Source organism: Diuraphis noxia, unplaced genomic scaffold (assembly GCF_037042655.1).
Source record: "Diuraphis noxia isolate RWA-SAM2 unplaced genomic scaffold, SU_Dnox_SAM2 contig0001, whole genome shotgun sequence".
NCBI classification, from domain to species: Eukaryota; Metazoa; Arthropoda; class Insecta; order Hemiptera; family Aphididae; genus Diuraphis; species Diuraphis noxia.
The window spans coordinates 13599199-13624481 of record NW_028301711.1 but is presented as its reverse complement, the minus strand read 5'-3'; the positions used below and the strand labels follow the sequence as shown (position 1 = coordinate 13624481).

The 25283-nt window shown below is 30.4% G+C and overlaps 4 protein-coding genes across 4 annotated transcripts; 1 reads left to right on the top strand and 3 right to left on the bottom strand.

The window, feature by feature from the left end:
- Positions 1-20: 20 nt before the first annotated feature.
- LOC149059807 (uncharacterized) lies at positions 21-2582 on the bottom strand. The gene is made up of 3 exons (XM_089226259.1): positions 1129-2582; positions 840-1063; positions 21-387 (listed from the first exon to the last, which is right to left on the bottom strand). The coding sequence occupies exons 1-3, from the start codon at positions 2011-2013 to the stop codon at positions 21-23; spliced, it is 1476 nt and encodes a 491-aa protein (XP_089082385.1). The 5' UTR covers positions 2014-2582.
- A 2434-nt stretch (positions 2583-5016) lies between these two features.
- Positions 5017-5797, bottom strand: LOC149059806 (protein ZBED8-like; the record flags this gene model as incomplete). Its single annotated transcript, XM_089216195.1, has 1 exon — positions 5017-5797. A coding segment is annotated over one exon (708 nt), but the record flags the coding sequence as incomplete, so codon positions are not given.
- A 1-nt stretch (position 5798) lies between these two features.
- On the bottom strand, positions 5799-6675 carry LOC149059805 (protein ZBED8-like). The gene has a single exon (XM_089216194.1). It carries the CDS (start codon positions 6588-6590, stop codon positions 5799-5801), a length of 792 nt encoding a protein of 263 aa, XP_089072320.1. The 5' UTR covers positions 6591-6675.
- Positions 6676-17451: 10776 nt separating this feature from the next.
- LOC149059804 (uncharacterized) lies at positions 17452-25000 on the top strand. Its single transcript, XM_089216522.1, has 13 exons — positions 17452-17728; positions 22419-22636; positions 22728-22895; positions 22995-23078; positions 23140-23250; positions 23324-23419; positions 23484-23594; positions 23668-23763; positions 23828-23938; positions 24012-24107; positions 24230-24477; positions 24551-24731; positions 24795-25000. Exons 1-13 carry the CDS (start codon positions 17709-17711, stop codon positions 24908-24910), a joined length of 1656 nt encoding a protein of 551 aa, XP_089072648.1. The 5' UTR covers positions 17452-17708; the 3' UTR covers positions 24911-25000.
- Positions 25001-25283: the final 283 nt, after the last annotated feature.

Sequence of the window (25283 nt, the reverse complement as noted above, 5' to 3'; positions counted from 1 at the left end):
TCGTCCTCGGCCTACCATCGTTATCTCGGCCCGCAGTCCTTATCGCGTCGTCCGCGTTTTTTCAAAAACGTCGCGTTTTTTTTCACTCTTTCCACTTCTTTTGCCCTTTTATCGCGCCTCTTCGACCCCGTTCGGTTTTCGTTCGCGTCCCGTCGTCCGAGGTCCGCGTCTTGATCGGTTCGACGGCAAACGGTGCCGCCTCGAGTCGTTTGGTCGCCCGTTATTTCTCCCTTTTTACCGTCGTTTTTGATCGGTTTCGTCTTTTTAAACGCCGTCCGTGTGCTGATCGCTCGGCGGACGTCTTTTCGAAGCCGCCGGTATCCGATTCGTACCCCGATTCGGTCCGCGGCCCGCGCGGTTGCGTTTACAGATCGACGTCCCCGTAGCCTATATTTTAACATATTATATATAATATATATATATATATATTAATTAAATTATATATATCGACGAAAGCCGCGTTGTACGTACGCGCCGAATAGGTTTTTTTGCGTACGCGATTCGTACGGAGTCTATGGCTGGAACCCGATTGAGCACAGTTTACCTTTTTCATTACCCTATTGAGCATAGATACAATTAAACAATAGAAATCCAAAATATAACACGATTGAGCATAGAAATACGTACAACGTTGCCATTTCACACAGAAAAATAAAAATTTAAAAAAAAAATTGAAATTTTTACAGGAATTATTTTATAATAATGATCAAGCTATTAATTAGTGTATAAAAATATAAAATTAAATTATTTTACAAATATATACAATATACATAATTTATGTCCAATACAGATTAGTCTTAAAGTTAATAATAAAATAATAATTACATAATATAATAAACAATAGTTCATTTTCTATATAATCATCATCTATATAATTATTGAAAACATAATCGCTAAATTCTGAGCAGACTTCATCATTTGGGCAGACACTCATGAGTTCGACGAATGCATCGGCTACTTCATGACTAGGAAGAAAAGCTAATCCAAAAAAACTCTTAAGCCAATTTCCTAGTTCGTCGTTTTCTTTTTTATAGGCTATTCTGAGAATAGAATCGCTGTTTATCTATAATAATAATTAAGAATACAATTAATATATAATTTTTTGATTTGAAATTATTTTGTTCTTACTTTTCGCCACCATGATTGTCCTAAATGAAACCGACAAGCTATTAATTGTACATTTTCAAAAACTTCATACGCGGCTTGGTGGGCTGCCTTTTCAAAGTCAACGTGTAATTTTTTTAATATGAACTGACTTCCTGTATATTCTACACATACGTTTTGTAGGAATATCCACATTTTTTTATATGTATCTTTTGATTTTTTAAATAAAAAAAAATAAACCAATGGCAAATAATAGCCATTTTTATATCCATGAATAGAATATAGTTGTTCAAAATATTTGGGTGCATTATTAAATGTACCATCGGCGAAAAAATCAATACAATCATGCTTAATCATAAATTTTAGGTTGAAATCACAAGTAATACATACAAAACTATTGTCTTCGGGAATATGTATGAATGGTTGTCCACGAAACTTAAAATCATCTTGAGTTTTCATTAAATTCAACTGTAAAAAAACGTCTTCCGGTGACTTAGGCAATTTGGAAAGTACTTTTATTCGTCTATCGTACATAGCTTTACGAACCGTTTTTAAATCTTTATGAACAATTGAAGATTGTTCTAAATTATTTAAAAGTTCACTTCTGATCAACTTTAAAGGTTGAGTTGATAGTGACTCTTCAGCACGTCTTTTACAATTTTCACGTAATACTTGCCTTTCTAATTTATTAGGTGAATTTCCTACATGATTATGTTGTCCACTTGATTTAATAACGATATTTTTATCTGGCCCAGAATAAATCATAGCTGTACAATTATTTTTTGTGCACCGCCATTTTAATAACTCGCCTTTTTTAATTAATCCAATAAATCTGTACTTAAAAGCACCAACATTGGCTAATTCTTTTCCTCTCTCGGATAAAATAACTTTTATTTCACTAATGTCCATCGCGTTCTATGTATATAAAAAAAGTTATCTAAAACAAAACGGTGTAACGTACTAACGCGTAACGACGAACGACACTAACCACTAACGCCTGATAATATTGAGTCTAAGTTACTTATATTTTGCCATTTTGGCAATACAAAAGCCCACTTCTATATGACTATATTATATTATGTAGATAACAAATAATATCCAATCTTACAGTCGTACAGATAATCTTAATTGGCGTAATCGACAATGCATGAGTGTACCTATTTTGATTTTACGATTACGTCGATCCTAATTTCCTACACGACTCGTATATTATTTATCGATTAAACTCGTGCCGCTTTTCAAAATATGGGAAACCACGATTGAAAATAATCACCACGACTAGTAAAGCACACAGATTGACAAATATTTCCATTTCATAGTACTAGTATTTCAAAATACGCGTGTAGTCTAGCTGGTTGTAGTCGGACAAAAAAATTGGCAACGTTGCATTTATTTGACTGTGCTCAATCGGGTTGTTAAAAAATATGGACCGTGCTCAATCGGGTTTTTTCAAAATAGGGACTGTGCTCAATCGTGTTTCACCGGAGTCTATCGGTTAAGCGACGTTTGATTTGCTTTTCGTTCCGCGAAAAACGGCTTAACAGTAGTTGTTTTCGTATCAATCGGCAACTCGAATAGTAGGTAGGTCCCCTCAGGCGTTAGGCATAGTTAGCTGTAGATGTGTAGATCGAATCCGTGAGCGCCGGTTTTGACGGCGGCAACGATGATCGTGCGGCCGGTTCATATTTTGCATTTTTTTTTACGTAATTTTGTTTTAATTTTATACTTTGCCTCATTCGGTAACGGTGACATATTATTATTATATGTCTATAGAATTATATATGACGTATTACCATGGCAGCATAAAGTTCTTGCATTTTATTCAAGTTTTAATAATAACTGTAATGATTTGTCCGTTTTGCAATAATTATTGTTCAGTATACAGCAACAATACCTGTCAGTTTCATTTCATTTTTACTGGGACTTTTTAACATTTATCCTCTTATTTGTGTTGTTTTACTGCTTTACAATTCCAAATTGACCGTTTATTATATGACCAATGAACACATAGATGAATTAATATAAAGATTATAAAAATGTATATGTTCTTCCGTTTTGTTCTACTGCTCAAAACAATATACAATTGAATATTCGGTATTTGAATGTTGTTTAGGTAAATAGTTCACACACACACACACAACTTTTACTTTAACTGTTACTCATAACACATTGGTATCTAGGTACTTTGACTACAAACAGTTAAAACCACCTGTCGAGTTCTGCTAAATGGATTTCTACTGAATTCTTTATTGGTGAGACATGTACTAGGGATTCCATCGTTCCAAATTCTGTAATGGGTGCCTACACTTAATGTTGTAGAGTCAACAACAAATTTTGTTTCTGCAAAACTCATAGGCATATTAAACACTTATAAATAAAAATTATTATAAAGGTTATGAATATGTGTGTATGAACACGCCAATTAAACATTCTTCTGTTTTGTTCTACTGCTCAATATAAATTACAATTGAATAATATGTTGTTAAGGTATAACTGTATGGAACTGTATGTTTCTTTTGCATATTACCCACACACACACACACACACACACACACACACACCTACAATAAGCTGCAGTGTTACAATTTTAAAGTTACCTTGCTACTCATAACTCACTAGGTACCATATCAATTTATACTTATACGTTTTCTTACACAGTTGATTGTCTGTTTATACATAACTAAAGCCGTATTTGGGGGGGGGAGATACAGGGTACTGTTGCCCCAGGCGGCTGAGAGAGCAGCTAATTGTATTTTGTATAATGATTAATGAGGCATATTTTACTATTTTTTTTTGCCTCTTGGTGTCAAATTCTTAAATACGGCCCTTTACGTGATCCATTGGTACCTAGGTATTTAAATTACATGTTGAGTTCTGCTAAATGGCTTCATCATTCCACATGCTGTACTCTTTTCAATGATCCCTATGTCGTTAGATTATTTCAATACTTTATTTGCCGTGTTGATAGAACTAATTGTACGTTGTAAATGCTTAAGTTAACTTAATATTTGAAATTTGTTTATGTAACCTTAGCATTATATATCACCATGAATTGCTGTTAACATATTAATAATGTATTGTAGTATAATTAATTTCACTATGTTATATAGATTTAAAAAATAATGTTTAATGTTGTTATACAACAATATAACGTTTATTACTATTATACACTGCGAAAATTCTACTGCTCAAAACAAAATATAATTGAATATTTCTATTGCATAGGTCATACACAAACACACACACACCCACACACTGTGTGTGACAGACAATAAGTAGAGTTACAGTTATTTATAAGTTATAACTCACTTATAACAAAACACTTATACATTTCACGGTATGTTATAATGGACTTCCAAATGACGTAATCAAGACATAAACCTTTCTCACTCTGATCACACAGTTCATAGTTATTCACTTAACGCATATGGGTTCCTACACTTACTGCTGTAGAGTCAACAACACATTTTGTTTCTGCAAAACTCACAGGCATATTAAACACTTATTGTTTCAGCCTAATCAACATAAATAAATTAATATAAATATTATAAATATGTATGTATGAATACACCAATTAAACATTTGAATATTCCATATTTTATAATGTTGTTTAGGTAAATAGTTCACACACACACACTATAAGTAGAGTTACATTTATTTATAAGTTATAACAGATGAACAAAACACATTATGGACTTTCTTGGACTGTATTCATACAATCATATACCTATGTAATTTATAAATTCACATAATAGTTAATACATATAGTATAGTACCTACACTTACTGCAGTTACTAATACATAAGCTCATTCAAGTAGATCAGTGTTTCCCAAACATTTTATCTTTACCGCCCACTTCCAAAAAAAAAAATCCGACAGACGCCCCCCTTAAAAAAAATATTGTTAAAAAAGTATGCAATGAAAAATTAAATTTATTGTTTATAAATATATATATAATGTATAGGTACAAATCAAAAAAAATATCTTAATGAGATGGATGTGGTTGGTGTTTTGCTAGAAGTTCGTTGATATTAGGTTCGATTTTCGTAAGCAGCATTCTTAAGTCCCCACGATTAGTTATTTGTAACCGTTGTCTTTTTTTAGTGAGTAAATTGGTTACTGCACTAAATCCACGTTCAACCAAGTAAGATGATGGAAATGCGATCAGAAATTTTTGTACAACAGCCCACAATCCAGGATAAAGTATAGGTATCTGCTTTTGTAGCCAGAATACTTGGTAACCTTCCTTGAACTTTAATTTTAATTCCTCATTTGTAGTTACTTCTATCAATTCTTCTTCTAATTTTGCAGAATCTATGGTTTCTGTATTTGAAAATGGATCTAAAACCCATTTGGGTATGTTCATTTTAAGAATATCCTCAAATCGTTTGTTGAAATCGGAATGTAGTGCTTCCAGGTGTTGACAATATGTCATTAAATCTTCATCATTTTTTTGTGCCATTGATAGATTTGGAAACTGTATAAATTCTTTTCGTCCTAAATTTCTTTTGTACATAAGAAGTTTTATTAAAAATGCAGAAATAATATTTTTTGTTTTGATTAAATTCAAATCATCACCTTGCAACTGCAAATTTGTTTCATTAAATTTTTTAAACAGGTCAGTCAAATAAGCAATGTCACTTTTATAATTAATTAAGTTGCCTCGTAAAATATCATCTTTAGTTTTTAAAAATTCAAGTCAAATATGCAATAAAACCTCGATGGCACCCTACCATGGCTGGAGCACCATCGGTCGCAACTGATAAGATATTACACATAGGAATTTCTTTTTCTTTAAAAAACTCTTCCAATGTGTAATATATTGATTCTCCTTTTGTGTCAGTCATCAAGTTTTTAGCAAATAATAATTCTTGGCAAATCTTTTCTTCTTTTACGAATCGTACGTAAGCTAATAATAAGGCTTCGTTACCTGGTAAAGTTGATTCATCAAGCTGTATAGAAAATTTGGTGGCTTTTAAAAACTCGCATAATAATTCTTCGACAGATTGTGCCATTTCATCAATTCTCCTTTGCACTGTATTATTGCTCAGAGGAATTTTTTTAATAATGTCAAAAGCTGGTTTATGCAGCATTGTGTTTATTACCTCGCTTATAGCTGGTAAAATAAGTTCTTCGCCAATAGTATGTGGTTTACCAGACTTGGCTATCAGTAGAGAAATGTTGTACGAAGCTCGCAATCCGTCATCATCTTGTTTCGACGTTGTTGAAAACATATTGACCAATGTCGGCTCTTTCAAAAATTTCTTTTCAAGTGTTTGAAAATAAAATAAATCCATATTTTTTTTATTAGCATGAACTTTTATTAAATGTTCTTGCAGTCTCGATGGTTTCATAGCTTCATTTGAAAATACTTTTCGGCAAATGAGACACATTGGTAATGTTATATTTGTAGGCGATTGAATAAAACCATACTTCAAATATTCAATATTATACTGCCTACATTTTTTCTTCGATTCAGATGCCATGATGTGAAAAACGTTTAGAATTTAAATAAAATAATACACAAATTAACAAAAATTATTATAAAAACGACAACGAATAAGGTCGGCATTCGCGAGTGTACTAAATACAAAAATAATTCTACTTAGTAGATTAACAAATGTTAAAATTTCATAACTCATCTTATAGCAGTTTTGTTCTACTGACTACTGTTGTTATTGATTTTGCCTATGGATTGTATTAATGTTAATTAGGTAAAACTATGTCTTAATTGTATTGTATATACTAACACACACATACACATCTACATTAAATAGTGTTACAATTTTAATGTTACTCATAACACATTGGTATCTATAGGTACTTTAACTACAAACAGTTAAAACCACCTGTTGTGTTCTGCTAAATGGCTTTCTACTGAAATTTTTATTTGTGAGACGTGTACTAGGGATTTCATCATTCCAACTTCTGTACTCAAGACATAAACATTTCTCACTCCAATCATACTGTTGAAAGTAAATTACATAACACTACATATGGGTGCCTACACTTAATGTTGTAGAGTCAACAACAAATTTTGTTTCTGCAAAACTCATAGGCATATTAAACACTTATAAATAAATTATTATAAAGATTATATGAACACACCAATTAAACATTCTTCTGTTTTGTTCTACTGCTCAGTATAAAATACAATTGAAAATTTTATGTTGTTAACCTAATAATATGTTGTTGAGGTATAACTGTATGGAACTATGTTTCTTTTGCATAGTTTACACACACACACCATAAGTAGAGTTACAGTTATTTATAAGTTATAGCTCACTTTTATTTTAAATGTACCTTTAACAAATGAACAAAACACTTATACATTTCACAGTATATTATAGTGGACTTTCTTTCATATAAGTGCACTGTAGGTACTCACATGATACTACAAGTATCTGATATAAATATTCTGCAAAACATAAATCTTACCCACTTAATGCATATAGTATAGACTATACTGTACAGTTAACAACACATGAGAACATTCAACAATTTTTGTCTCAAATTTTCTGTCACAAGTAGATTAACCAACATTATGATTTTATTAGTGTTAATTAGGTAAAACTGTGTACATACGAACACACACACATCACAGCCCCTCACATATATTTTACAATCATTGACTATCAGAAGTTATCCTTTATCCTCTATAAAAATGTGCTAATTGTAAGGCAAGTAAAACTTAAAAATAAGAAATAAAACAATAATGAACTTTTATAAGTATAAGTAACAGATTTAATACAGTTTTTACATTTTATATTCTTATTTTTCTATTTAAAATAATTTCGTTGTCAACAATATAATATCTCTATCAATATGAAGTATTGCTTATTTCGAAAACCGTTCTTTTGACATAATAGTAGATTTGAGGTAATTGTTATTTCTTCAAATTGCAGAAAATGGCCGTTTGCAAGTAGACAGAATTGACCTGAAGAGTGAAAGCTAATTGAATCATTTCAAAAAGATTTGGAACTGTATCTTTAGATATATTAGTTAGTAACTCATTTCATCATATTTTTCAAAACAATCATCTCACATTTCAATTCATAAGGTATAACTTCAATCAAATATTGATTTATAAGTAATGATGATCCTTCAAAGTTTAATTTTAACAAGTTGTCTATTATTCGTTTTTTCAATAGTAATCACTTATTGTTTTTTTAATTTATCAATATTATAATATAAAGCTGCGTGGTTTTTAGGGGGACTTTGAATGTTTTTTAAGGGGGCTTAGCCCTACAGCCTCTCCCCCATTACAGCGCCTATGACAGACACACACACTTACACCTACACTAAATGTGTTACAACTCACAACCATATTATCAACTTATACTTATATGTTTTCTTAAACAGTTGTTTGTCTGTACCTACATACATAACACATCAGTACCTAGGTATTTTAACTACAAACAGTTGAGTTCTGCTAAATGGCTTATTCTACTGAATTCTTTATTAATTGTAAAATGTGTACTACGGATTTCATCATTCCACATGCTGTACTCTTATCAATGCTCCCTATACTTTAGAACTAACTGTATATCGTATATGCTTAAGTTAACTTATTATATTATGTATCACCATGAATTGCTATTAACATATAAATGTATTTTTTGTTGTCTTAAACACGCCATTTATAAGATATAGAATTGAAAAAATGTACATAATGTACTTATAACTTGCAATCGAATATCTTTTAATGTTGTTATATAATGTTTATTACTATATACACCGTGAAAATTGCTGATTTTATATGTAAGATAAAGTAAGTTATCAGTGGTCAAAAAAGTAGTTCTTCTGTTTTGTTGTACTGCTCAAAACAAAATACAATTGAATAATTTGACCGTATTAATATTGTTTTGGTAAAACTGTGTTGAACTATGTTTCTATTGCATAGTTCACACACGCACTCAATAAAAGGTACACTTATACATTTTCACAACAACACAATTACATAGTACTCACATTATACCACAAGTATCTGATACAAATATTCACCTCCGATGGCTCAGACTTACCATATAATTGTAGTATCTACACTTACTTTTATAGAGTGCTTATATTTTATAAATATGAATGTACAAACTCATCAACTGATCTTCTTATATCTGTATTTTAACCTAACCGTACTTCAATTGTATTGCACATACAAACACACCCCATTGGCGCAATTAAAGTAAAAAAATTAGGAGGCCTTCAGCCCCTCACATATATTTTTCAATCACTGCCTTTTAAAAGTTATTTTCCACTCTTTATACCACCATAATATTATGATGTCATGTTACTTTTGACGTTAAAATAATAGTAATGCAATAATAATAATAATGTACCATGTACAAATAATATTTAAAAACAACTGTTTCTGTTTGCTTTTAAAATGTCACTTTTAGTTCGACTTTGTGTGATCTGTATAAACGTTGACGGTGTCGATGGCGTTTCCATGCGTGGGTATTTATCATGTACCTACACTATACACTCTTGATGATGTAGGTATTGCTTAGGTATGTGTGTAATTCACTTTATGTCATTGACACGTCGGACATTTTTACGTTTATCCTTACCAACACAAGTAGTCCGTCGGTTTCATTTCATTGTTATTGGTCATTTTTAACATTTATCCTTTAATTTGTATTGTTTTAGTGCACTCGACAAAAACGACAGTGTGGACGATTAATTGATTAATTATGATATTGAGATATTGTATATGATATTATATTTTACGTTTCATGTGGGGCACACTAAAGGTCGACTTTTGATTACCGACTCTCTAATACAAATTGATAGACGCTCGAACGGTTTTCAAATATTGCCGCCTTCGATGGATTACCACCACAAAAACCCTTTATTATAAATCCACATATCGCGACGTCAATCGTATTACCTATACTCATATCGTCTACCATTATGGTAGTGCAACATTACAGGCGCTATGTACATAATTCTAACCATATAGTCTCCGAAATCGGTATTCACTTGACGTGACTGACTTGCTAGACATTTAAATACGGCATTCGGCTTTACGCTTTTCGTTTCGACATTCATAACAGCACAAGACTGGACCGTATCGACTGTTAAACTGGAATTTCAAATTTTCCGCTTTCGAAACGATACCTCCACGCCTTATCAGAAATCGTTATCACCTGCTACGACTTTTGAGTATTGACCAGCGAGTACAGTAAAGATTTTAATAATTCCAACGACTCTGTCTCCACCATCGATACCCACTTTTCACCGACCAAGGGGGTCTGGGGGTATGTTACTATGGCATGTGTACAGGATTTTATAGTGTACTCATTTGGTGGGCAATGACAATAACAATTATTCTTAATTTATTCTCTGCCAAAACACATCAGACATTGCAATGTATTCGTATTCGTCTGTCATTTTGTTTTTATTGGTACTTTTTAACATTTATCCTTTAATTTGTATTGTGACGGTGTGGCTGATTAATTGACTAATTATGGTATTGAGATATTGTATATATGATACAGCATTAAACCTTACAGTTTTGAACGTTTCATGCGAGGCCCACTAAAAGGTCTACTTTTGATTACCAACTCCCTAACGAATCGATAGATGCTCGAACACGGTTTTCAAATATTGTCGCTTTCGATGGATTACCACCTCACCGGTGGGCCTCATCAAAAACCCATTATCATTAATCCACATATCGCGACGTCAATCGTATTACCTACTCATATCGTCTACCAGTATGGTAGGACGTAGTGCGACGTTACAGGCGCTATGTACATAATTCTAACGATATACTCTCCGAAATCGGTATTCACTTGACGTGACTGACTTGCTAGACATTTAAATACGGCTTTCGGCTTTACGCTTTTCGTTTCGACATTCATAACAGCACAAGACTGGACCGTATCGACTATTAAACTGGGATTTCAAATTTACCGCTTTCGAAACGATACCTCCACGCCTCATCATAAATCGTTATCACCTGCTACGACTTTTGATTATCGACTGGCGAGTACAGCAATGATTTTAATAATTCCAACGACTCTACGTCCACCATCGGTACCCACTTTTCACCGACCAAGGGGGTCTGGGGGTCTCCCCCAGCTAGCACGGACCGCACGGAGGGCTATTCTCTTATTCTCTTATATAATAAAACGTGAATCCCTATATATATCGCTCTAAGCCACCCATGGAAGAATTCCGTTTTTCTTCTACGGATTCCCTAAGACCGGCCAATCGCGTTACTTGAGTTACTTCCTCGCCGGGCGGCCGTTTATCATTTATTTTTCTATATACTATTCATCGTTACCTATCAATAAACATCGAATCCGTACGTTCGTTCGTTCGTACCGTTTTTCGAAAAAAAATCAACGATTTTACCTCGTTTTTACTCGATTTTTCTACTTTTACGCCCTTTTCTGTCGCCTTTTTTTACGTTTAAACTGTTAAAAGTGTAGTGCGTTTCTTTTAAAATCGGTTTTCACTTGAAATCGCTCCGAACGCTTCGCCTTTCCGTTCCGTTTCCGACGCGGCCGACGTTCGTTTTTATCGGTTTTTTCGTTTTTTTTCCGATCTTTTTCGTCTTTAATAGCGCCAACTGCTCTTTTTTTCGCGTAGTATACTTATTTTCGAACCCGTAGACGTGCGGTTCTCGCACCGATTCGGTCCGTACGCTTCGAAATCGCGTTTACAAACGACTCGGATTTGATGTATTGTACTGATAATAATAAATATTATACTGTTTTTGTTTGATTCAATAAATATTGTTCTAAATACGTTTAATTCTGTCTTTTGTCTGTTCGAAATCCTTATTTTAAGCTCATGTCGACGGTGTTCGAGTGTTCCTACTTTTAAAAATTACAAAAACGGCTACTCGGTTAGTAGCCAAATATTTAACACAGCACATAAAAGGTGCGACTACATGTGATATAATAATATGTAATATGTATTATTGATTGTGTGATTATTTACACTTTTGTTCGTCGACGGCTCAAAGAACGTAATCATATGATGCTACGGATAAGGTGTTTAATATTAATTGCTGTCGATAGGTGAGATAAGTGTAATGAGTAGTCTACGACGGTGGTTAATCGACAACGGTAGTATCTGTGTATATGTAATCTCTTTAGGGTTTTTATGTTTAAATTGATTAAATAACTACTTGGTTATACCATGAAAAGAATATTTTGGTGGTAATGTTAATAATGTAGTTCATTGACTGTGTTATAAAAGTGAGTATGTACTGCTACGGATGCATTATTAAATATCATTACTTATAGGTAATGTAGTTTTTATTCATTTGTGGTAATTAAATAGTTACTAAATTCCACCAGTAGTAGAATATTTTTTGGTAATAATATGGACAGTTTTATTTATTAACGGCTGTATGTATGTCATTCATGGTACGGATAAAATATTAAATATTATTGTTGATAAATAATGTAGGTTCTATGAGTAGTCTATATTTTTGCACATTTGTGATAATCAACTACCTACCCAAATTTACCAGAAAAAGCATATTTTGGTAATTATATTAACGCTTTGGTTAGGTTCTATTATTGTCAGTGTGTTATTAAATATTACTGTTTATAGGTAAGTTAGCTACTGTGAAAAACCTATTGTTTTTAAATATTTGATAGATTTAAATAACACTTTAGTTCATTGACGGTGTTAGTTATGAAAGTCTATATGTACTGAAACGGATACAGTATTAAATTATGCTTTTGATGGGTAAGGTAGATTCTGTAAGTAGGTTATCTATATTGGTTAGGTTAATTATTTAACCAAGCCCACAAATGTACATCAATGTAATATAATAGTATAGTCACAAAACATAGTGTTGACAACATGAAATGGTATTTTTATTAAATAGTATACATACATGCATATGTTAAACTTCCTTATTTTGACAAATCGTGTAAAAATCATTAGAATTAGAATAAATTAATAAGCAAATTTAGTTAAGCCAACTTCAATAGTTTGATAATAAAATTATTCAAACATAGACTATCAAAATAAATAAAAAATAATACACTACACTACATTTAGAAGTAACGACTAATTGTAAATTATTTAACATTTACCTAGAACTTAATTATTTAGCTGTGTATATATATTTTTAAAATATACACAATGATTTTGTAAAGATTGCAATATATGTTTTTATTTTATTTTATACCTAACAAAAAAGAAATTGCTGTGTATTCACATGACTTCTTGATTAATTTTGTTAATTACAATATGCAATAAAATAATGGTAGGTTTACTAAATGTTATGACTAAGCAGTGAATAGAAACATAACTTAGTACAATATGAATAGAATCATAGATGGACAAATAGTATAAACATATCGATTAAAAACAAACATACCAACTATATTATAAGGTTAAATGACACATAATTCACACGTTTAAACGTTTTTAGTATTAATATTTTAATCACAGCTACATAAAAACGGTTTAAATGCTGAAGTTTTTCCATTAGCCAGTACCTTGGTAGTATGTCCCAGTAGGTTAGGCGTTAGGCATTTATTTTATTTATTGATATTGATTAAAGTGTTTTTGAAAAACTGTGGTCTCTGGATATCGCTTAGTACCGTTAATCACTCCGCATCTATTATATCTACGTGTACATCATATTATTAATTAATTATTATTAATAATAAAATTGTTAGTTGTAGGACTAGCAAAGTTATTGCGGTGGCTCATTTAAATAACATAGCCACCTGAGATCTTTTGCATTTTTTTCGAATTTTATTTTATTATTTTTTGTTATATTATTACTTAGTTCTTTTTTTAGTGAAGGTTGCTCCACCATCACTGAACACCAATTATAGCTATATGCCTAAATGTATTTGGATATCCCACAACGACGATAAATGATAATTGATAGGTACCTAACCATTTACAATCTTTTACCGTCTTCCATAATAAACCGTTTTCAAGAAAAAAAAACCATTTAATTAAGCTATGTGTGTGTATACTGTATAGTATACAAAATAGTATATAGTAGTATATAATATAAAATAAGCCATTGGTTACACTAAATAAATTCCAATTCCTTAAAACATACAATATGTTGTCTTCAGTATTATTCAATAACCTATAGGCTACACAACTACCAGCAGTAATTTGTTCGAACTTATGATGACATATATAATTGTAATATAAGTTAGGTTCGATTATATAGGTATATAAAAAAAATTTACTATATAGGAACACCTTGAAGAAAAACACATATATAAAAGGAATATCTTTTATATTACTCATTTCATCAATGCAAATGTAACAGAAACACAATAAAAAAAATTATCATGGTATTAATACTTATTACTAATTTGTGACTAAACCATACTCTGTTAATCATAAGAATTTCTTCACGGCATGCACACCATTTTATTTGTGATATTCATTAATTTCTTAATTCACTTAATACTTTATTATTATTCATCGTGAATTTCTAACTGATGTCACACACATGAATATATATATAAATTCAAATTGATTAAATAACTAATTTTTGTTATCTTAAAATATAGTATGTTTCATACACAAATTATTATAATTTCAAAAGCACATACCTAATATGGTCAATGTTTGTAACTGATTTTCAATTTCATTGTATATATGTCTAATGTTATGATTAATTTCTATGTATTGCTGTCAATGCACAAATTGGTTAATTAATTAGAATCATTATTTATTTTTTTAAATATAACTAATGTGTATAAGAATTGCAACGTTAAGTACAGCGTTTAATGTATGTATTTTAATATTGTTCAAAATGTCTATCAAATCATCAATGATCATATTTATCATTATTATTATTATTATTATTATTATTCTATTAGGTAGTAGGTACTACTTATTAAAACTAAAATTGTAAAAGATTGTGATTGATAATATTTTAAAACCAAAAACTATAAGCATGTGTACAACACACACATAATATTATGTAATATATAATAGCAATAGGATACATTACATTTAATTGATGTTTTATAGGCTACACATATTATATGCATCTAACAACTATGTACTTAATTATGTATAAACAATAATAATGTTGTGATACACCAAACCAGGTGTCTATATAAATAATGTATAGCATTTATTATCAAGTTTATGGAACATTTTAATTTCACTTACTACGAACACGTCGTTCGCAACCAGACACCTACATTTAACAACCAAAAGCAGCAGACAAACGTAACAAAATTTTCAGTCTGTTTAAATGCAGTTTAGTTCCCACGCGATTTTTTTCGATTCCCCCCCCCCCCCCAAATGTGTGTTTTAAAGCACTGAACACAAAAGTCATATTCCAAAATTCTCGCAAATCATTATTTTAAAAGTTATAGTTAATTATAATTAACGACTTTCAAAAGGTAATAGAACTGATAATGTTTTATTTTCGTATTAAATATTACTGTTTGATGATTACTAGGATCGATCACGAGGTACCCACTATATAATAATACTTAATATGTTACTTTAACAGACGGCCGGTTAGGTTAAGTTAAGGGATAAGGGCGGTGAAGTTAGGTTAGCTATTTTAGCCCCGGGGGGTTTGGGGGCCGAGCCCCCATCTAACGAGATTGGCGACCGGAGCCGGCAGGCGAAGGGAGCCACTATACTTGATAATTTTGTTGGTTTTAAATAAGCCATGTCAAATGCCTTTGTATTTTCGTTCACTAGTTTCAATAGTTTAATCTATTATAAAACTTTAAGGTAAAATTGTTATTGCAAGGCTCTACGTTATTGTTATTTTTAACACGATGTCCTCTTATTATTTTATTAATACTTCTAATTTTATAAATAATTGAAATTAGGTTTTTGGCTAAATTAGGAAATTGGTTTTATTCAATATCATAAGCTACAACACGGTTGAGGTGTTCATATTTGGCCTGATTGTTCATATTTGTAATATTATTATAATATAGTGATTTTAAAAAAAAAATATAATATTTTGTTGGGACATTGATAATATTCAAATTATCTAGGTAAACTTTAAAAGATAATTTATCTAGATAATTCCCAACACTGACCAGGAGCCCATAACAATCCTACGATTTTGTGATAGACGTAATTTTTATAATTCCTTCACTTTCTCAATTTTATTTTAGATGGTTACTTTTAGGCCTACACATACCAGGGCCCCATATGAACGATCGCGGCGGTTTGTGGCGATCTACACCACCGGCGATCATTGCCCGTCCGGCATACGTCGCACGTCTCCCCAGAGGTGATTTTTTTTTAAGTATTCAATAATATTACAAGTACAAAAATAAATCAGTCAAACAATTAAGTATATCATTAAACACCATAGATGCTTTATATTAGATTAATATTATATCTTTAGGTAATATGCATTTTTTATAATGTAATCACGTGCGTATTAATAATACATTTAAATATAATATAATATAGGTATAACTTCACAAAATTATTACAGAAGACGTGTAAGGTGAGTGATATAATTTTGTTTATCGATACGTTGATATTCACCTACTTACCTATACATGTGTCATCCCGCACAGCACAATTAATCCCGCCGGTAGTCCTACTAGCCTCCTGATCGGGATAAACCATTTCAGTAATCCATTTATAAGTCTTTGGAGTCCTTAAAATAATTAACTCAATTTATTAATCAAACGTAATACCGACTGGTGAATACAATGGGAATACCCAAATGTATTTACCTAGGAAGGCCGTGGGAATATCATAGGTGGAAATAGGAGGGGGTATCCAAAAGTAAGAGTTAGTACTTAGTAGTTAGTATTTAGTAATACACAACGTCTACTACGCGATTTACCCACGACTTACTTTGATGTTAAGAATTTTAGCCCCCCCTCCCCTCAGATATTTTGGGGGCCCCACGCTACACGGTTTTAAACCTGTTTGGTAGTTTATAAAAAAAACAATCAAAATTCACAATGATATCGCAATACTCTATATTGTTACCATAGACCTTATAATGTCTATAATTGTTACCTAGTATTTTTATCTTTTATTACGAGGTCGCAGTGTTCGCAGTGCGCGCGAAAACGATTAGTGATTTTACGTCGTAAGCTCGTAAATGCCGTATTGTTCAGTACTGGTTATTTTATTGCTGTAACAAAAATAATAATATTACGACGACAGTAACATTGGACTTGTCGCGCGTCCCGCGCCTTACGCCCTTACCCCGCCATCGGACGTAGACCGTTCCGGCGGTTGCCGGTCGTCGCCTATTGATATCGCTTTCGGGTTTCGGGTGTGCCTATTTATAGCTGGTGTCTAATTTTCCGCGTCCAACACAAATATCGATGATAACGAGCACGAGCGAGCACGCACACACACACACACACAAAATAGTCGTTAATCGTCTCCGCAATATACTAATCTATGACTGTGCGTTAATTTCAGTTACTTATTATTATTATTCAATATCACATTAGTGAACGCCGAACCGCGATTAGTCAACTCAATGAGCCGTCGCGTCGCCCGTGGTCCGTTCTCCGTTAGTCGTCAGTCGTCACCCATTATATTTTTATAATTTTATATGTACTTTTTTTCTGTATTTCCGTCTTCCGACTTCAGTATCTATGCAGTGATATACAATACATGAACCTGCTGCTGCTGTCATTATGGCCGACAATAATAAACGGTGAGTTATTTGGTATCCTATACACTAAAATGGTACATCGTTAATTTACTGCCACCGCGGTACTGCGGTGATGCGGTACTTAGTGTTCGCAAACCAAAAGATTTCTCGTGTTTTTTAGTTTTTTACCGTGACAACTGCATTACGTCTAATGAAATCAGTATGACTAAACTTCTAAGCGTTATTGTCTTACCTACTTAAGTCATATTTTTGTTTTTAATTTATTTCATTGATTCATTCTAGTAACTCTCATCAAAACAACTACATCGGCCAGTCTCTAATTTTTTTATCTCTATTAAATTTTTATACAATTCATTAACCTGGTTTCATGTTACAATTTAACTATACATTTTACTATGGATACACCAATGGTATTGTATTATATATTTATATACTGAGTGATGATAAAAATAATCGTATATAGTTGTTATAACTAAATATTTAAATGCAATGAAACTATAGATGACACCAAAATTTACCTTTTATAACTGTGTTATGTAATGATAGCTGTGCAAACAGGGATGAAAAAAACTAAATTATTTAAGATTTTTTTTTTTTGCACATGCTTCAAACGGTTTTCAAAAATAGGTGTTTTTAAACAAATCTTTTTAGTTAAGTTATATAAATTGTAATAGTCAACTAGGTAATGATTTTGTAGGAAATTTTGGACATTGACCTTAAACACTGTATTTTTTTAACTAAGAACTTGGTGGGTTTTAACGTAAGTTTTAAGTTTTTACTATTCAGTATTAAATTAAGGATACATATTGAACATTCAAATTTAAGGTACCATAATTGTTTTTACTTTATATTATTTAAACATAACCTACCTAGATGACTAGAAGGAATATTTATTGTAGAATGAAATTCATAGCATTATAACTTTAAACTTTTAGTGTTGAATATATTGTTTGTTAACTATTAGGTACCTAACTTATAGCTTAACATATTGTATGTAATAACTGGAATCTATTCTATTTATTACTTATAGTTTAAGTCAAAGTTATAAGTTTACCTAAACATATTTTTCAAATATTATTATAATTTTATTGTATCATTTTAAACTTTAACATAACTAATTTAATGTAATAGTTATGAAATTATCACTTAGGTAAAAAGTTTAATTTTGGTTTTTTTTTTACATAAGTATAAAATATAAGTTTAAGTAATAATGTTAACTATTAGCTTATTGTAACAAAAGACTGGTGATTGATTTTAGATCTCAAATGTTCATATTATAAGTAATTTTGTTTTTAGTTTATTAACTTATTCAGCTAATCATTACAGAATTGAAATTGATTACAATTGTGTTCAAAAAAATATTCCATAAGTAACTATTATGTTTTAAATTATTAATATGGTCTAAATCTATGATTTTGTTTTGATTATATAATGTAATATTATTAAGAGGACGCTACACCCGCATGTGTTGTCTCCGTCTTACAAGTATGTAACATAGCAAATTCACTCTCAGCAGATCACGTTTAGCTCCGTTAGTTTAAACATTAGGGTGAATCGACCTATTATGAAACTTGATTGTAACAACATTATCTGTGTTCGTATGTTGGTTTTTTACGATTATTCTGTTTTTAAGTGATTTATGCACATATAAAATAGCGTAAATTAGAAATGCTCATAACTCACTTAAAAACTGAATAATCGTAAAAAACCAACATACAAACACAGATAATGTTGTTACAATCAAGTTTCATAATAGGTCGATTCACCCTAATGTTTAAACTAACGGAGCTAAACGTGATCTGCTGAGAGTGAATTTGCTATGTTACATACTTGTAAGACGGAGACAACACATGCGGGTGTAGCGTCCTCTTAACTATTAACTAATAGGTGCCTACATGATTAAACATTACTCATTAGGTACTAGGTGAAATTAAACATTAAAAAAATAACAACTTTAATAAGTAAAAACAAAAAGAAAAATGTATATTATTCTTTATATAAATAAAAACAAAATATTAATCACAATTGTTTAAACATACCTAATACTTAAAAATAGAAACAAATTACTTATATGAATAATTGAGATTTAATAAACATATGTTTCAAACATAACAACCCTGTGTGCAGGACACTGCTATCGGTTACCACAATAATTATTTAAACTACGGCAGGTTCAATGCTTATACTAATTATTTATTAAATGTTCTATATTCATTAAAACACAACCAATCAAATTAATACTTATACCCAAAATTCTATACAAATTTGTTGCTTTAATTTATAGAAAAAATGTAAATAACATAACAACTCGTCAACGTCGCCGACGAATAGCTGCAGAGTTATTACAAGTTGAAAATGAAGTTAAGTCCACTGATTCTAGAACAAAACATCTAATTCCTAAATCTGATTTAATATCATTTAATGTTACTCCAGAAAATGTTCATAATTTTAATTCAAGTTCAATTATTGATTCAGATATTTTAGAATATTCAAACTCAAATTCAGTTTTATATAATACTTCAAATTTAAATATGGAAGTTAATGCTTCACAAAATCAAAACATTAATGCCTCGTCAATTCATGTTATACATCATAAAAAGGATCAAGCAATAAGCTTCAAAGACTTTTTGAGAAGTTGGGCAATTCAGGAAAATATCAATGCAAGTTCTTTAAATAAACTTCTTCGTGGATTTTCTAATTATGGATTAAATGTTACATATGGCTTACCATTAGATTCTCGTACTCTATTGAATACCCCAAGGTCCACTGAAATTAGACGAGTTGAACCTGGTTTCTATTCTAATTTAGGAATAGAACAAGGGATATTGGAATACTTAAAAAACAATCCAAACATAGCAAATAATGCTATAGAAATATTGTTTAATATTGATGGATTACCAGTCACAAAATCTGGCTCAAGTGAATTATGGCCAATTTTAGGATTAATTTATAAAACAAACCATGTATTTTTGATAGGATTATACCACGGAAATAAAAAACCATGTGATACATTTGCCTTTTTAGAAGATTTTGTTGTAGAGGCGTCTAATTTGACACATTCTGGAATAACTTATTTAGGAAAAACTTATAGTTTTTCAATTAAAGGATTTTGTGCTGATGCTCCAGCCAAAGCCATGGTTTTAAATATCAAGTACCACACAGGTTATTCGAGTTGCACCAAATGCAATATTGTTGGTGATTACTCAGAGAGAAGAGTATGTTTTACAGAGTACATTGGTCGAAAACGATCAGATAAGAGCTTTGTTGATCATGAGGATGAAGACTATCATCAAGGAACAAGCCCACTTGAAAATATTCCTAGGTTAGGTCTTGTCAGTCAAGTTCCACTTGACTATCAACATCTTGTTTGTCTAGGCATTGTGAAAAAATTATTGTTGATGTGGAATTTTGGTGATCTTAGAGTACGAATACCTTTCCGTAATGTTCAATTGATATCGTCAGCATTAATACATTTGGTTAAAAATCATGTTCCAATAGAATTTCAACGAAAGCCAAGATCTTTAAATTATGTTAAAAAATGGAAAGCTACAGAATACCGCCAATTATTGCTATACTCTGGGCCATTTATTTTAAAAAATATACTAAGTAATGAAGTTTATGAAAATTTTATTACATTGCATGTGGCTATATCAATATTATGTTCAAAACGATACTGTTACCAAAAAAAATGGTTGAATTATGCACAGAACCTAATAGAATGTTTTGTTAAACAATATGGAATAATTTATGGTAAACATAATATTAGTTATAATATCCATGGTTTACTTCATTTAGTCGATGATGTTGAAAATTATGGTTCACTAGATTATTTTAGCACATTTAAATTTGAAAGTTATTTAGGGCATTTGAAGAAAAAAATACATAAAGAAGATAAACCTTTGCAACAAATAGTTCGAAGGTACACAGAATCAATAGCCTTAAATAATTTAAATAAGTTGTCCAATGCAAGTGACATCAATACATCTGGAGAAATCATCTTTATTAACCCACATATGAATGGCCCTTTACTTCAAGGATGTACCAACCCTCAATACGAAAAACTGAAATTTAATGATATGACTTTCATAGTAAAAGACCAAAAAAATGACTGTTGCTGTGTCAAAGGGAATAGAATAATTAAAATTTTCAACATAGCCTTAAAAGATAATGATGGTGTATTTGTTATTATTGGCAAAGAATACCTTAAAAAATCTGATCTGTACAAATTACCATGCCCATCATCTACATTAGGTATTTATGAAGTGGATGACTTATCTGAATTTATGACGTGGCCAGTAAAAGATATTGAATTTAAGTGCTTCTCTTTCCCAATATGTTTGGATTCAACCAGAATGGCTGTAGTTCCACTTCATCACACCGAATAAAGAAATATCCTTTTGATTTAAAATGTTAATATTAGTTATAATAATTTTTATTTACTTAGCATTTAAATTTAAACATTATCATAAGTATATTTTGTAATATGTCATTGTTATACTTACAATAAATTAGATGATACTTTAGGAACATTAAACTATTGTAAACATTTATTTTTAAAACAATACTTATTACTTGTCGTTTAAACTTAAGATTATTATCATTATTTAAGATTATATTAAACGTATTATAATATGTATAGTTAAAAGTAATTATTATTGTGAAAATTAAGGAAATTCAATTAGTTCAATTATTATTATCTTACAAATAATTATTATGTTTATTATTTTTTTAGTAATTATTTAATTGTGGAATTTGAAGATAGTAGGGTCCAGTGTATACCAAAAACTTGGTTGGTTCAAAATAAAAATAATAAAAGATATTCTTGTAAATTACCAAGACCTGGTACAGATGTTCATACTGAAAACCAGTATAATAAAGCTGTGAAAAACATGACAGATCCTACAGATTTTTGGCCAGTTTGGTCAATTGAAAAAATCTTAGGCTCAAGTGGTAAGTTCAATATTATATTAGTTATAAGTAATTTCTATAATGCTATTTCAATTAATTAATAATATAATTTTTGTTATACCCACTATTATAGACAGTTTTGAAAGAGCATTTGAAAAATTAAAAACAGTTATACAGTTCAACTATTCTGAATGCGATACTGAGATCGAAGCATTGGCTAAATCTCAAAGACAAATAAGAGCCAAAAAAAATAATAACTACAGTCCTGACCAGAATAAATCTTTTACTCTTTCGCATAAAGGTATTGTGTGATTACTTATTCATTAAACATAGGCATCTGAATACTATTCTTCTATAGTAATATCCACTCACATGGCTAGTAATTCATATTACATTTTAGATGGCACTACAAGCAGCAATATTGTTTATCCTGATATACCTTCACCTAGTATGTTTCAAGAACCACTTTCTCAATTAAACAAAAGTAATTTAATACAATTTAACGGTATTATAGAATGTGAGTTTTACACAAAATCTGTTTATAGGAAAATTTAACACTCTGGAAACTTCAAGTACTGATCTATCCAACAATTCATTTCAACATGCAGAATATCATACTTTAGTCACAGGCAAATCACCTTCTCCAGTGAACAAAAGTAATCAAATAAATTTAATAGCATCACTATAAATGTCTTAAAACTAATCATTTGTTTTATAATTGTATGAAAGAAACAAACAATAGGAAAGATGCAAAAAGCATTGATTTAGTTAAACGTCCTACTCGTGGTATATTCTCTGACGAATCACCTTCTCCAGTGAACAAAGGTAATCTAATAATATTTAAATATAATCTAACTTTTTGTGAGTCTTACACAATATAATTGTTTAGTAACAAGAAACACTCGGGAAACTTCAAGTACTGTTCTATCCAATAATCAATCTAAACATACAGCATGTCGTACTTTATTCACAGACATTTCACCTTCTCCAGTAAACAAAAGTAATCAAAATAATTTAATAGCATCACTATAAATGTCTTAAAACTAATCATTTGTTTTATAATTGTATGTAAGAAACAAATAATAGGAAAGATTCAAAAAGCATTGATTTAGTTAAACGTCCTACTCGTGGTATATTCTCTGACGAATCACCTTCTCCAGTGAACAAAGGTAATCTAATAATATTTAAATATAATCTAACTTTTTGTGAGTCTTACACAATATAATTGTTTAGTAACAAGAAACACTCGGGAAACTTCAAGTACTGTTCTATCCAATAATCAATCTAAACATACAGCATGTCGTACTTTATTCACAGACATTTCACCTTCTCCAGTAAACAAAAGTAATCAAAAAAATTTAATAGCATCACTATAAATGTCTTAAAACTAATCATTTGTTTTATAATTGTATGAAAGAAACAAATAATAGGAAAGATTCAAAAAGCATTGATTTAGTTAAACGTCCTACTCGTGGTATATTCTCTGACGAATCACCTTCTCCAGTGAACAAAGGTAACATTGTAACATTTAACTATAATGCTATATTATAATGTGCTGTTATACTGATATCAGTTACTCTAACTAAATCTTGTTAAATAAATGTTTTATTATTATTTGTTTTTGTATATTTATAGGGATAAAGATGAAGCAATTTAGTGCATTGATGAAAAGTATTTTAGAAATTAAAACTCAGAATTGTCAAATCATTTCCAACCAAGAGCGTATTTTCAATCAATTAGCAGTCAATGATAGTAGTAATTGCCCTAGTAATTCACTCAATAAAGAATATTCTATTCATTACAAAAAATTTCCATTAAAAAACAATGATGATCTTAATTATATTGAAGATCTTTTGAAAGATGATTTATTTTACCAATACTTAGTAAGATAACTTAAAACTAATATCTACTAACTGAATTTTATTATATAAATTAATTTTATTGTGTACATTGCAGTCAAAAATTATTTCAATGTATGGTGGATCAGATATTGGTACTTTTGTCAAAACTTGTTTGGATAATTTATTCACAAACTCTGTGGGAACAAGTATTACAATTACTGGAAAAATAAATAAATGTTTTGGAAATGAACCAAAACTGTCTATGAAAACCTTGAAATTATTCAATGTTATTTGTGGTAATAGTTATTAAAGACGGTGAAATTTTGTATTATAATATATAAGATTTCATCATTTCACAGAAACTGGAAGAAATAAATTTCCCAACAACTACACAGATGATATTGTTATTAAAACAACAAGTAGTTGGCTACGTCATTCCAAAGAAAGGCTTAAAAGGAAAGAGACTAATGCCTAAGAAGTTTTAGTTAATAGTTATTTATTATTCTTAAAGTACTTAAAGGTTTAAAGTATTTATTTTTTTTTAATTTGAGTGTTATAGTTATACAGAGACAAAGTAATTTTATATTATGTACATTATTACAAAATATGATAAAAAAAAAAAAAAAATTATACATAAGAAAATATTGTTAATTGTTATAATATAATATAAAGAAACTGGCTACAATTTAGTATATATTTTCGTATTTATTAACTTCTTTATTATTTATCCAAAGTTTATAAAAAAAAGAGTGAACAATTTCTATGTTAAATACCTACTATCCTTAACTATTTAGGACTGAATTTGAATAAAAACTGTTGCTAATATATAAATTTAGGTATAATTTGTT